This window comes from Accipiter gentilis, chromosome 3 (genome assembly GCF_929443795.1).
Source record: "Accipiter gentilis chromosome 3, bAccGen1.1, whole genome shotgun sequence".
Lineage (NCBI taxonomy): Eukaryota > Metazoa > Chordata > Aves > Accipitriformes > Accipitridae > Astur > Astur gentilis.
In genome coordinates this window covers 21,764,545-21,779,861 of record NC_064882.1, presented here as the reverse complement: position 1 = coordinate 21,779,861, position 15,317 = coordinate 21,764,545, and the positions used below count along the sequence as shown (strand labels likewise).

The 15,317-nt window shown below is 39.4% G+C and overlaps 1 protein-coding gene across 5 annotated transcripts in view; it reads left to right on the top strand.

The window, feature by feature from the left end:
- TMEM33 (transmembrane protein 33) overlaps nucleotides 1-13,801 on the top strand; it is a 185,775-nt gene extending 171,974 nt beyond the window's left edge. The window contains exons 1-8 of one of the 5 annotated variants that reach the window (XM_049834740.1): nucleotides 1,401-1,469; nucleotides 1,565-1,629; nucleotides 2,772-2,866; nucleotides 3,305-3,492; nucleotides 4,428-4,495; nucleotides 5,267-5,400; nucleotides 7,345-7,428; nucleotides 8,792-13,801. In XM_049834740.1, the coding sequence (XP_049690697.1) occupies nucleotides 1,573-1,629; nucleotides 2,772-2,866; nucleotides 3,305-3,492; nucleotides 4,428-4,495; nucleotides 5,267-5,400; nucleotides 7,345-7,428; nucleotides 8,792-8,921 (756 nt within the window). In that variant the 5' untranslated portion in view covers nucleotides 1,401-1,469; nucleotides 1,565-1,572 and the 3' untranslated portion in view covers nucleotides 8,922-13,801. The other 4 variants (XM_049834750.1, XM_049834760.1, XM_049834765.1 and 1 more) reach the window with 4 other exon arrangements.
- Nucleotides 13,802-15,317: the final 1,516 nt, after the last annotated feature.

The following is a 15,317-nucleotide window of genomic DNA, read 5'->3' as shown; positions in this document are numbered from 1 at the left end:
AAATCAGGTTCTGCATCTTCAATTTAAAAAGTGTTAATTACCCTAAAGCCTTAGTTTACTTGTAATTGTTATGGTATTAGAATCCCTATCAGATGACTCTTCTTTTGCTCCTTCCCTGTCAACATAGTTCATTACACATTCTTCTGATGTCTTCCTGAGTCTCTTCCAATCAATCTTCAAGTTTAATCATCATAAGCCAGAAATGAGGCCGATTACAGATCTTGATTCCAACATCCTTGGTCACAAAAATACGTCTATTTTGCTGCTAAAGAGTAATTGAAAGCATCTGGGAATGATTAGAAACTGAAGCAGTTGGCTTGCTATTCTGGAACCCACGCTGCCAGAAGGGGGAACCTGCTGCACACCCTTGAGAGAGACCCAGGAGTACAAACCAGGTCAGGTTACTCGAGCTAAAAGTCACAGGTGTCCATCTGGAGGCCCGCACTTCGTTTTCTTTTACTTTGATGCCACTTCAGCCGAGTTATGCTAGATTTAAAGACTTTCAGCTAAGAACAGAAACATAGCTATCCGGCACAGATCATTAAAAAAAAAAAAAAAAAAAAGATCACCATTAAGACAAGGGTCGGATTAACGAAGGGAAGATTAACCCTTTCCAAGACCTTGCAAATGGCATACCATACCTGTCGAGAGAGTAAGCAGGAGGCTTCCGCTTTGTGCTATCCAGCTCGGTCCTTCTGCCAGTGTTGCTGATACACCTGCCCTCGATTAAAGCTCCTTAGCTTTCAGCTTTAATGATTATTGACCAAAGATTTCAGATACTTATTTCAAAGCCGCTGCATTTTAATGTAATACCACTTACAGTATCAACGTTTGGGCACACGCTGCTTTGAGGAGGCTTTTTTTTTTTTTTTTTTATTTGGCCTTTTTACATTATCGGCAACCAGTAACACTAAACCACATGGACACGGCCCGAGACGGCACGCCGTTTAATTTGCACATTGCCTCATTTCTGCGTGACGCCACCGTGCTACCACAGCCCCGGGGAAGCGGCGAGCGCCCCGTCCGCCACCTGCGACCTTACGACTCCCGCCGCACAGCACTACGCCCGCGTCTCGCGAAATGGCTCCCGAAAGCCTGGTCGTTCGGCCCTCCGAGAGAAAACGCCCCCCGGACCGCCGCCGACGCGATCACTGCGTCGCTGCCGTTACTGCCAGAGCGCGGAGGCGGCCCTGCGCAGGCCCTACAGGGCGAGCCGAGAGGCAGAGGTGGGGCCTGCTGCGGGCGGGAAGGGGGAACGGCCTCGCCGCGGCAGACGCGCTCCCGGCAAGGGCCGAGGCAGCCCGCCGCCGCCTCCCAAGAAGGCCTTCTGACGTCACTAGGCGCGGTCGGAGGCGTGACGTCGCCGGGCCTACATTACCCGGCAGGCCGTGCGGCCTGCTGGAAGTGACGTCCGGCCGTATCCGGGGAGGGCGCGGAGGCGGCGGTGCGTGGTCCCTTGCCGTGTTGCGGTGGGTCGCGGGCGGCCGGGCCGGGAGCTCGGGAGGCGGTGGCGGTCTCGGTCTCGGTCTCCCCTGCCCCAGCTGAGGCGCTTCTCTCCCCGCAGGTGCGGCCATGGCGGACTCCACACAGAATGGGCCCATGCAAGGCGGGGCCGGCGGCGGAGCCGTGGTAAGGAGCCCCCGGCCGTGGCGGGGCGGAGCAGGCCGCGGCGCCGGCCCCGCTCTTGGCGGGGCGGGCGTGGGGGGTCCTGGGCCGGCCACCGTGCTTCTCCGTGGGCGCGGGTGCCCCTTGTGCTGCGGGGAGGGTCCTGCTGGAGCCGCAGTATGGCCGACTGCTCGCCCGGGTACGGGCAGGGGGAAGCGGCTCTTTCGCTTTCCGTTCTGTCGCTGCGCCGCCGCTCTCGAAAATGCCCCAGTCAGAAGTAATTCCGTGTGGCAGCAACTGCGTGTCTGTAGTTGTATTGCGCAAGCGAGACAGTAGGTGATGATACGAAAGAGGCTTGCAGGTTGGTTAGGTTAATTTCTGGTTGCTTTCATAAAAAGGGTCTGGGGACATAGAGGAAAAGAGTGGTCTTCAAAAGCTGGTTCAAACTCGGAAGAAAAACGTTGAGCTCTTTCAGGTGAAAGGAAACTGATGTTTTAACTGTTAGCCATCTAGTAGCCAAAAGCATGCTGTGTTTCATTAGAGCCGTTCTGGTACGGGGACTGTATCAGGAGTGGAGAGGGCTGTGGTTAAGGAGATCTCAACAACAGGAGAAGTGCTATATTACTGTTAAAAGCTTTTTTGAGGCCAAGAATGTGTAGGCCAAAACAATGCTGCTTTCCTTACGATGTAGTTACACTAACTTTACCCGAGCCTTACTTTTTCTCCCCTCGGTAAGAATTGTGGAGATTTAGCCCCAGGTGTGTGGAGTGTATTCTGAAAGGAATCTTGAAGCAATAGGTGCAAAAGTCAATCGGGTCCAAAGACCTTGCATGGTAACATTTTTGAAGCTGGCTGTTTAGTGAGCTTGTTCTGTATAGAAGTACCACCTCCACAGAAGATCTTACTGCTATATTTGGTTGTAGTGTACAAAGGAGCCTTTTGGTTCTGAGGAAGCCTAGCTATTTTTGATCTGGTTAGTAACGTCATATGAGTCAAGTGTCACAGAACAAAAAGGTGCTCTTCACTTTGAGCTGTAATTTGCTTCTATTCAAGGTTGGGGAAGGTCTTGCAATTTAATATAGAAGGGAAGAATGTTCATTGTATGCAAATATTAAGATACCAACTTCTGTGGGGGTTGGGTTTTTTCTTTTCTTCTTCTAATGTAGCAATTTCTGATGGCTAACAAGTTGGATACAGCAATGTGGATTTCCCGCTTGTTCACAGTTTACTGCTCAGCTTTATTTGTCCTGCCTCTTCTAGGGTATGTATTGTAATGTTGTAAAATAGCGTTAAAAAGTGACAAAATAACTGTGCTCCCTTTTCATAGTGTTGTTTTTCATGTAAGGGTAAAATTCTATTATTCAGCTTACTTGGATGCTTTTTATCACAACAGTTTACAGATTTTAGGTTGGTTTAAAACACTTTGAGATGCGTTTGGAAAATGTGTTGAGCGACTGTAAAGTAGTGGCAAAAGCATGTTTTTATGTGTAGCTATGGAGTAATATATTGAATTGTTTTACCTTTGGCACCTGTGCTAAGTCAGTGTTACCAGTTTCTGAGTTGTATTTTAGTAGTAGTGCTTACGTATGATAGTAGAAATACTTTGGGTATTGTGCAATTGTGATGCAATTCTCAAGGGTGGAAGACTTCTGAGCAGGGGCTTGGTTCATATGGTAACATCTCCTCTGATGATTTGCAGGTTGCATGAAGCAGCAAGCTTTTATCAGCGTGCCTTGCTGGCAAATGCTCTTACTAGTGCCCTCCGACTACACCAAAGGCTACCGCACTTTCAGCTTAGCAGAGCGTTTCTGGCCCAGGCTTTGCTGGAGGACAGCTGCCACTACCTGTTGTACTCTCTTATCTTTGTGAATTCCTACCCTGTTACAAGTATCCTTTACTTGTGTCATCCTGGTAATGTTGTTGAATATCTTAAAAACTTGATTCTTTTCATCACCTGATGAATGATTTGAAAAACTACTTTAAGCTAGAATATGTTAGCTATTCATAAAACATGCTTTATGTGAAATAGGAGAGGCTTATGTTGATTGATCCATATTCAGGTTAATCACCTCTATAAGTAGTACACTGCAGTCTCTGGCAACTTAGATTTTCTTTTCCTGAGACTTAAGTTCGGTGGATTTTATGACCAGCCTCAAGTGATACTTTGAAAAGCTGGTAACTTTCATTTATATACCAGTACGGGGTTTATATAGGACTCCTCCCTGTAAGCAATATTCAGTAGTAGCTTTTTCAGATAAGTTATTAAACAGATAAAGTCTGCAAAAAAGACTTACTCCTGTGGCTTGCCAAAGGTGACTGAAGAACTGACTTGACTTTATGCATATGCTTAATGTCCTACTCTTAAAATGTCTTTGGCAGAGGAATGTCTACATTCTTGCTCTCTAAAATCTGAATGGCTGGCTTGTTCCTTGATAAAGAAATGCATTTTGTAGCATCTCTTAATAAAAAAATATTAGGACTAAATGTGTTGGATAGATTTTAAGTAGTAACCTTGTGTGTCTTTCATGCAGAAAGAATGCATTTCAGTAGAAACATACTGGTGTGTAATAGCGTATGTTGTACTTTGCATACCTGCATACACACACATTTTGAAGTCAATAAAAATGCATAGCGAAGAGGTGTAAGAAGCAAAGGGAAGAGCTATAAATATGGCTGTTAGACGTATGTGTCTTAACCCAGTTAAGGTCATTCCAGCCAACTTCTTGCAAAAAGCCATTTAGCTATGACTTGTGTGTTAGCATAACATCACGGGGAAATGAAGCACTTGTGCAGCCTATAATTTTCCTTATCGCTTGCTTCAGTGAGTATTTTTCCTGTTCTGCTCTTTTCTTTGCTTCATGCTGCCACATATACAAAGAAGGTTCTTGATGTAAGTATGATATGATGTATGATACCATTAATACTGTTGGTATTCTTGGGTGTTATAAACATGTTTGAGTTGCAGCTATGGTTTCCTTTAGCTAGACTAGAGGAGTTAGAGTGAAATTGTAGTATTGAATCTCAGCACAGAGAATCTGAGAAGTCTTTTTCTGGGTTGCTCCCTGCCCCCCCCCCCTGCTGCCTTCTGTTATGACTCAATGATGTGTTGGAGTTGACACTAATTACTTTTCTTGAAATGCTATTCTTTGAAGGAAGCAAAAGCTGTGTAGCAGTTAAGTTGAAATTTAAGACATGTCTTTTCAAGCTAAACTGTAGCCTATGAAATTTAATGTTCTATCTCAGTAGTAAAATAACAAACTGCAGGGTGAGGCTAGCAAGCAAAATACTTGCCAGTTGGACAATGGTCAATGAACTACCTTGTGCAGCTTAATATAACTCCAAACTTTGGCGTTCCTAACTGGGCTATCTTGCAACCATAGGCCCCTTCCGTCCTAGTGGACAGAATAAGGCTCACGGCCATCTCGTTGCAGTTGAACCTAAAATGGGTGGGTAAAGGAATTGCAACTTTAATGCTATGTAATTACAGAGTTCCAAGCTTCCGGCAGTTTTCTTTGGGATACTAATCTCCGTACTTTCAAAGGATTTAATCTTAAAATGCTGAAATGAGTTGTAAATGATAATTGTTAGTATTTTGATTTCTTTGTGCTAGAGAAGATAGATGAAACTTGTATGTTTTCTGGCAATCTTTTTTTCTTTAAAGGCACGAAGTTCAAACAGTCTGCCCTTTCTGAGAAATCTTCTGGAGAAACTGAATGCTAATCAACAGAATATTCTAAAATTCATTGCTTGCAATGAAATTTTCCTGATGCCAGCTACAGTTTTTATGCTCTTCAGGTAAGAATTACCACAACTATTTTCATAATTGGAAACTTTCTACATAGGATTACTTTTTTGCAGGGAGAGTTCTCTGCTGGCCACAGATCTCCATTTGTATGGTTCTGGCTGACCAAGGCTTGAACTTGGGAGTTAAATTTATTTGATTCCTAGACTTCTCAAGTTGGTGCATCATGAAATCAAAAAGCATTCACTCTGATATAACTAAGCACCAAACCCCCCTTCCCTTTCATAGCATAGGTCACATTGTTGGGTCAAATTAAAGTTTTTCAGGCCTGTAAATTTTCTCCTACACTGTTCAGTAAGTTGAATTTTGGTCGGTGTAATAGAATATTAAGATCTTAAGCTTCACTGAAAGTGAACTCTTATTTTTGACTATTAGATTCCAGAAATTTAAGTGGCATGAAATTTCATTGTGCTAAAACTGTGCAAGCAGGAGTAGGTTATGTCCTCTACTGTGTTACTTCTGACCAGTGACCCTTGTTTTGTTTTTTGTGGTTTTTTTTAAATTTTTTATTCCATTTGGCTTTGCTGGCTGTGCAGACTGTTGAATTCATTTTGGGGATCTTGAGCATATGCATGTTAGAATCCTACTGAAATCATATAGGCATAATGACCTGCCAGTCACTGAAGTTTGGGTCATTTCCTTTTAATATTTGGAGGAGGAATAACACCCTTTGTTCTATGTAAGTTGTAGCACAGTGAGAGCATTTGTCTTGAGTGGTCTCGCAGGCAGCAGAAGGGAGGCTTTATCTTCTTGGAAGTTGGTAGAATGCTTAATTTGTCTTTATCTTTTGATATGTCAGCTGAACACTTCAATGCTCTAGCCCTGAAGGATTCCATTTTGTTTAAGGCCACTTACCAACTGACAGATACATTCTGTATCCAGTATCTGAAACTTTCAAGTGCTTTAAACTTCTCTTTAGGGTAACTTTTTTCTCTCTCTGTGGAGAATTTAGTATGCGAAGTGTTGCTACTTGGTATGTCATCTGGTAGATACTGAAGCTTATAAAAGATCATACACCAAATTTTGAAATCGTATAATGGTTAAATGCAGCTATTGTGAGAATTTGTTCTTTAAACTGTTTTAGAATATTAAATTGCTTGTAAATACTGCACAGGAGCAAGATTTCCTCTTTTTCCCTTTCTGTAGCTTACTTTCCTTTTCACCTTATTTTTTTTCTTCTGGGTAAAGATACTGCTCATACTTGAAGGAGCTCTAGTTACTGGAACTGTCATGTTCAACTTCAAACAGAGCTTTTTAATATTGTGTTATATAAAGAAGCTCCAGTTATTAAAATTAAACTCATGGTATTTCTGTGCTTTGCTATGTATGGTTTGTATGCTACCCTTTTGCTGTTTTACAGCACTGTGATGTGAAACACAGCAGCTTTGTAAAGTATCAAAACCTAATTTCAGTGTAACTGAAATAGTTGGATATCAGCTTGGCATTAATATCTCAATACAGCTATAATAGTCTCCAGTGTGTTCTGAGAAGTTTTGCAAAAGATATTAGAAATATGGTCCAGATGGTCAAAGTGCTACAATTGGAGCTGAAGAAGCTTGCTGTAACTGGACTACTTATGTCAGCCAATTTCTGTGCTTGACCAGCAAGCTTCTTAATCCTGAACAGGTGTCCACCATCACTTCTGTGATTCTTTGCCCACCACCAGAAATGAGGCATATAAAAAACTTCATAAATATAGAATCAATAAAAGAACAACACTTTAACTGCTTCATTGAGCAGTTTTGTTTTATAATGTAAGTTTCTGCTTTTGTAAGTGTATGGTTATGTACTCTTTCTTGTCAGATCTAGATTATCTGAACCAATGTGACCCCAATCTAGGTTTTTTTGAGCCTAAGTAGTTTGCTTGCTTTTATTGAGAAAAGTCTTGATTTTTTTTTTTTGTCAGTACTAAGCTCTACTTCTCTATTTTCTTGTAGTGGGCAAGGGAGTCTGCTCCAGCCATTCATTTACTATAGATTTCTTACATTACGCTACTCCTCTCGGCGAAATCCATACTGTCGGTAAGCACTAAATTGATTTTCAAAGTTCATGTCTAACTGCATAGTGTTTAGGCATTCATAAATTTTTCATTCTAAAATGAATGTATAACTCATAATACTGAATCTGCAAATAGTAATTGCAGAATGGGGAATACACCTGGATGCTAAACCACCCCCCCCCCCCCCCCCCCCCCAAACAGCTGGTTTAAGATTACATTTATTTCATATAACTGAACTTTTCTGAAATGTACCATCATCCTTGAATGGGAGCTTTCAGAACATGTTTGTGTAATTAAAATTGGGAAAAGAAAGTCTTTTAATTGTTCTGTAACCATTTACCAGAAAGGTGTCCTTATTTTTAGATTCCAGGCCTATCTGAGGCTAAGTCTATGCATGAACAGGCACTTATGAACTTGTGTAATGTTGACAGAAATAAAATCTGTGGATCTTAAACATGTTCATTACCTCCTTCAGTTAAATTCATAAGTCAGGTTAATTATAATTGAAGTAGAGCCTTATTGATTTTTGTTTGAAAGTTAGTCAAGCCAATGCCATTGCTTTAAACTTTGAAAACATAAATATTTCCATGAGGACTTGCTCAGGTCAGTGTTTTCTCAGAACTTTTCTTATGACAAGCGTTGTATAGCATAAGATTTTGTGAACATACTTTCCAGTCTGTTCACTACTCAATTAGAAAATGGTTTGCTAAATTACTGAGAATGTGGCTTTGGCTGCCATGGCATGCAAAGATAGGTCTGAGGATCGTAAACTTAATCACATCCTATTCCCTACTATTTTGTTTAGTTTGTTTGTTTGTTTTTAACAACAATCTATGAAGGTGCTTTACTACTTTCATATCTAAAAAAAATTTAAGTCGTGCAATACTAAAAGTTTCAGTAGAACTAGTTTATCCAAGATGTTCTGCTGGCATTTATGTAGTTTTAAGGGGTGGTGTGGGTTTTATTTCTCATGTCTGTCTTCTCATAGTTGCTTCTAGAGTGCAGGGTTCTTGCATTCTGACATGAAAGAGTGCAAACACACAATTACCTCCCAAGTCCTTACACTATTTCTGATAAAGCATTACTCTTCCTTTTTTTTTATAGTGTGGGTTTTTTTCTTGGAAGTGGAATTTTTCTGCTGTCTTTATATCTGTCCTCAGCTGAAAGCTGCTGACTAAAGTTAATTAAAATGTTGATGTTTAAAGGACGAGAGTTCTGAAGCTCTTGCAAGATACTGCAACACTGAGTTGATCTAAAGAACTTGTTAAGTAGAGTGTGTGTGGGGTGTTGAGAAAAGAAGTGAATGAAAAAGATAGATTTAGATGATATTTACTTCTGATAAGTGCTGTAGGATTTTAAAACTCTCTTTAAATCTGATTTTTCAGGACTCTCTTCACTGAGCTGAGGATTGTTGTTGAACATTTAATAATGAAGCCCTCATGCCCTGTTTTTGTAAGAAGACTATGCCTCAGCAGCATTTCCTTTATAAGCAGATTGGCACCAACTGTTGCATAGCCAAATTTCAGGCACTTGTGTTTTGTGAACATTATGAGCAGCTGGCACTTCTGCTGATGACTATAAATTCCTGGTTTTACAGTGATCTCACTCCAGGCTGTATAAAAATGTGTATATGCTTTTCTTGGAGATAATATGAAATTTAGCATATCAAAAGCAAGTCATGGAAACTTAAAATTACTGTGCTGTATTGCTAATTGGTGGAAAAAAAAAAGTAGCTGCATCCTATCCAAAACATGCCCAGTCATACAGAATTGGTTTTTTAGGAATCGAGGACTGTTTGAGGTTGATTAAAACTTTAAGAAGTCTGTGCTCAGTAGGTTTAAGTTAGTTGGAACTATAGCTACTGTAGGATGTCTCTAGTGGATAGCAATTGGTACACATACCTATGCAGTACACTTTGGACAGTGTTCTCCTGCTTACTAAATGTATCTGTAGAACCATTTTGTCTAAATTACTATACTCAATGTAAAAATATGGCCCACTTAGATTTTGATCCCTTTTGTTAAATTCAATCAAGCTGACATAGTTAACACCTTTTCTCAAGGAGAAGCTATTTTTATTAATACTATTTAAAAAGAACTCTTCCAAGTTTCTACCTTGTGACATAGTCTTACATTATGTTGTTGGAAGAAATCTCAAGACTCTGATCATGGAAAACTCTGTGCAGTTGTCTTGTCATAACAAGATGTTTTACCAAGCCAAATTGCTGACCTGTAGGCTTTTCAGACAAAGATGCAATGCTTAAACTTTTAACCACCTCTTAAGTGAACTAATCAATGTAAACGAAGTAACTTTTGTAGAATCATTGCAGATTTGTTCTTGTGTCCACATAAATGTGAGACTGCAGTAATTCAAGCATGTCAGCTTTTTAGAAAATTAATCTGTAGCTAGCTCTATATAAATTCTTATTCCAGTTTCTGAGACTCTCATTGTGATGGGAAATTTGCATAAAGGATTGCACCTGTTTAAGCAGCTTCTGAAACAAATGGGTGTAGGATTTTTTGGCATAAATCCTTCTGACTGATCTGAAGCTAGTGTCATGACTACAGAAGTGAATATTAAATTGAGTGCTGATTATGCATTCACCCAGCAGCTGAAAGGTAGGTCGTGGAAAAAGAATATTATCTGTCTGAACACAACTTCTTTCCGTAAATTCAGGGCAAACTATTTGCATAATCTTCTGTGGTTAATGTTAGTATTCTAATTGCATAAAATTAAATGGGTTTCATTGGCCTTTTGTAAACTTCTGTAGCATTGTACTTAACTATTCTTCCTTGGTCAGAGAAATCTTACGTGAAACACTTTTGAAAACAGTCTTGAAGCAAAGTATTTTCCTGTAACTATTGAGTTATCTTGTCTGTGATGTGGATATCATTCAGACTTGCCAGTTGTGTTAGTTTGTTAGATCAGAGCCATGTATTTATAAACTTAATTCATTTTTTGCTCAACCTCTTGGTACTTATGACCAATTGGTAATTCAATACGATATTTGACTACTAGTCTAGCTCTCTGAACATGATTAGCTATTTATAGAACACTTCCACACTGCAGAAGCAACTGCATGCAGTAATGCTATACAGCTGCTAAAGACTTGCAATGAGATTCACTATATGTATATCCTGTAATTTGAGGATTTTATAAAAACTAAAATTTCTACTGCAATAAAAGGAGTGTTAAATGTAATTTGCTAGGCTCTTCAAGCTTATTTTCTCTCTAACAGAACATACTGATGCTTGAACCTGGAAGTTGAGCAGAATGCTGTCCTGTGTGTATGTGTGCATGTTCTTATATCCCACTGCTGCTTGTGAATTGGGACATAATGTCTTGTGCATTTCTAAATTGTTTTTTAGGTAATCTTTGCTTTCTAAAGTGCAAAAATTTATGACCCTTTCCTTCAAAATTTAACCCAAGAATGAGCACTGCAACAACAGTTATCTAATCAGAGGAGAAATCTAGATCTACTTACAACCTGTTCAATTCTTCAGCACTATTCTAGACCCTCTTTCCTGTTACATGGTGTATTTTTCAAGTGGTGATATCAGATTCTGTTCAGCTCTTTGCACCACTGTGATTTAATATTTAATTTGGTCATCTAAATTCATCTTGCATACTGGGAGTAGAAGGCAAATAAATACTTGTGTAATTACTGTAAGCAAAATAACATATTACTTCTGAGAAAATTTTTGTGGCCTAAGACTGCTGTTATGGGTGCAGTCTACTGTTCCCTTAATTGTATGCTGTTACTAAATTAGAGACAAGTCTAAATTGGATCTGATGTATTTCAACTGTAACTGAAGGATGCTGTCTTGAGATCCAACTCTGTGAATGGATGAGGAAGATCAAAAGGAGTGAGTGAGATGTCAGTAAGTAGGGAGTTGGAAGATAGTGCCATGAAGTAGAGCTTTTATGTTGATACTGAATTTCTTGTTAACTCCTTCTATTAAGTCTTAAAAATAGATCAAGAGGAGGAAGATGTTTCATAAACAGGATTTGATTTGATTTGGCTAGTAGTATATTCTTGGATTTGCAAGGAGTTGCTTGACAAATGACTTGTGGCCTGGTAAAACTTGCCTCTCTGATGTGCCAAAAAAACATGGAACAATGGGGTAAGGATAACTTCGAAGCCAAATAAATAAGGCAACTAACCTGTACTCTGCATCAACTTTTTTTTACTGCAGCCTTTAGGTTGCCTAAGTGATAACACTGAGTTTCCTCAATGCTAGCAAAAACATTTTGTCCTTGTGCCTGCCTCCTTACCACAGTTTGTGACTGTTTCTATACTAACAAACACATGAAATGCTGGTTGTGTCCTGATAGCCTGAGATTTTTCTGGTGAAAATAACTGTATGTTCATGTTGCTGCACTGTCAACAGCTAGTGGTGATGCAGAGGCTGTAACAGAAGTCTGTGGTAGTAGAGAATTTTTGCAGCAGTCCGTAAAACACCTGCCAACCCCAAATGTGAAGCAGAAGAGTCTTTGTCCTGCTGAAAGGTTGTCTACCTAATGTGGTAATTGTTTCCACTGGTATACATCACAGTGGTGATTGTTTTCATCATCTTAGCTTTCATAAGCTGAAGTGCTGTTGCACAGATTCTGTGGGTAGACCTACCCCTTGCTGTCCACAAGCTTGCTGTAGAAGTGATGCTCCAGTGTAAGACTGGTCTGTTCTCACCTGTAGATAAATAAAGTGTCAGGACCCACTGGGTCTGTTGGAGTAGCTAATGCTAGTTGAGGTTTCTTACACACACAGTAATTCACTAATGCATCCATCCGTTCCTTTATTGTCTTTATACTTTTATTGTCATTTTTGTCCTGTCAGTTTTATGTTTTGCGCTCTTCTCTGGTGGATGTTCAAGGGGAGCAATATCTGTCAATATTTTAAGTTACATGTTTTAAGGATTTTTTTTTAGTATATTATAGTTATGAGCCACTATTCCAACAGTTTTTGAGCTGCTAACTATATATGTGATAGTACTGTTCCAAACAAATAATGTAGCTGGTGATTTTGTACAGTCTGTGTTGGACCTTTTTATCATTAGGCACTGGTATTGCAACATTTGCTGTGCAGATCCCTTTTTAATTAAGGAAGTACAGTTCCTGCCCATTTTACAGACAGGAACTGAGGCATGGAGGGAAAGACCACTTGCCTGAGGTGATGTAAGAGCTCTGGCAGAGCAGGAAATAGAAAAGAGTTGGACAAACATCCAGGGGAACTGCGATTTGTTTCTACACCACATATGACTTCTTGGTCCTGTTTCCAAAATGATAATAACTGCTGCTTACACAGTTTCAAAAAGTACTGTACCTTACGGTGCTCGGAGTAAGGGTAGCGAAGACCATTGAGCTAGAACAGCATGTTCTTTTAAACAGTGTCAAAAATTGATTCTCATTTGCAAGAGCTAGGTATAGCCCCTGGTATTGTCATCTTTCTGGTGAGGAAAAATAATGCAATAGAGTAAGATTGCAAGCACTTAGCCTACTAACATCTAGCATGTATGCTGATCTGTTGTAATTGTCTATAATTTTTAATTGCTGCAGTGCAAGTATTTGTGGTTAAACTATATATACTGAAAGTGGTTAGTTTATCTTTGTACTGTAACTTTTATTGTGTTACAATTATCTTAAAATCATAGGAAGAGTCAGACCTTGCTGTTTTAAATTGCCTTTTAAGGGTAGACCCTTAAGCAATCCTTTATATCAAAGATGCATTATCAGTATGGATAATGTAATTGAATTTAATCTTAAATGTGGATTCAAAAATATCTTTCTCATAAAATGTCAGCATTACTTACTAATTTTTCTGCAGAAGCTAGCTCTGTGCTAATAGCAGATATTGTGCAGGTAAGGGAGTTTCATTGCCTGGTTCTGTGCCATCCAGATGGTACAAACTTCTAAAATGAATTGAAAAATTCATCTTTTGCTTGTATTCAAGGACTGAGGCACAAAATGCTAATGTAAGGGCTCAGAGGGGAAATACAGTTCTCCTGCATATTTGAGAAAATGTGAAGCCCTTTCAAGAAAATCTAATAAACATAATAATCACAGGCTGCTGACACTAAGGAAAAAGCACCTCATTCGCTCTTTCTTTTATGCAGCGATTTACTGGTCCCTACTGATTTTCAAATTGGATCACTGCAGTAAATTATCCATGCCAGTACCTGTGAAGAAAGCACTGGGATCCATATTTGTTTAGTGCTGTGCTTAAATCAGCAAGAATGATAAATCTGATGGTATGAAATTGGAAATACCAAGGGTTTTTCTCAGTGAACGAGCAAGTATCTCCATTTGTAATTTATTGTGACCCTTTTTCACTGTATGTGCTTTGTATGTCAAATATTTATTTCAAAACAAATTAAATTGTTTTCTGTATTGATACAGCTATGGTTTTGTTGATGTTCTTGAAATCAAATTGTGTAGTTTTTTTTCTGGATTTAAAATATTACCAATATTGCGTTGCAAAACAGCACTTGTTCAAATCTCTGAGTTTGAGTTACTGACCAACAGCTTTGCATGTTAAGTGTTCTAGCTGTGTGTAGGGTGTTATGTTTTTTTGTCTTGGTTATTTTGTGTTTAGAATAGTGCAAGATGTAGTGAGCTACTTTAGTTTCTCATTTGCTTTTTCTAGAGAAAAAGGAAGATTAAGCCGTATATCAAAACCAAGAAAAGTTTATCCCTGTCTTAAGTCATTGGAGCTATTCTGTTTTACACCTGGTATAGGTAACACCAAGTCCTGTGAAAAAAATTTACCTATGTGCTCAGTTTACTACCATATTTTCAGTGCAGGTATTAATAAAGTTGACTGTACACCTGTGTTTTGGCAGGAGTCCTGTCCCTTTAATCTTAAAATAGGTTACTTTGTGACTATGATTATGTCCCACTGCCTTAGTAAATGCCACTGCTGAACTGAAAAGGAGTCATAGCTAGCACTTGATTATTTGGAATTTATATCAGCATAATAATAATTTGTTCTGCAACTAGTAAGCAAAATTATAAACCAGTGTTAATAATGTGACCCTACATTACCCTCTTCTTGTGGGCTAGGCCTAGCTCATTTGTGATGGCATGTTAAATAGCTGACTTCTCTTTAACCCCAATTCCAACCAGATAGGCTTTATTCTACCACAGCTGGCTACCACTATACAGCTGCAGTTTTGTTGAAGCAGTAGTGTGGATTGCTTTCTGAGGAGCCATGAAAGACTTGGTTCTTAAAGCAATGATTGATTTGAGTTCATCTTCCTTTATCCCAGTTTCCATGTGCCTGACCAGGATACCTTGCTTGTGAGGTGATGAGTGAAGTGTTGCAGCAGTCCAGACTCCTGCCTGGGGTGAGGAAACTGGTTTCCTTAAGAGCAAGTGCAGATCATGGTATTTTCATTTGCTCTGTGTATTCCTATGAATGTTAATTTATGCACCTTTGCCAATGTGAAGAGCTAGAGTGTGTTGGGTAAAGATGGTGTGTCAGTTGGTTGAGATATTTCACAGGAAAATTAAGCTGAAAATGAGAAATGGTAGAAGTGCAGGGCTAGATTATCTGCAAAGGTTAAAGCGATGTCAACTATAGTTTTCACAAAGATAGAAATGTAGTAGAAGGAAGAAGAATGGGGAGAAAAATAATGAGAATGCAGAATAGTTTAGCTCCATGACAAAAAGAGGTATGGAAATCCTACTGGGTGCTCTGTTGCTTTCACAAACCCCAATTCACCATTCATGGTTTCATGCCATCAGTATACTTTGGACAGTACTTAAGTTTTCTAGCTGTAAATTATTTCCAACTTAGTCTTTATGAAAATACTATTGGAATAGCATGTTTGGATGCTGCCACATTGCACAAGAGCTGACAGGCTGATCTTGGTTTACTTAAAATGGAAAACAGCTGCAATGGAATTGTGTTCT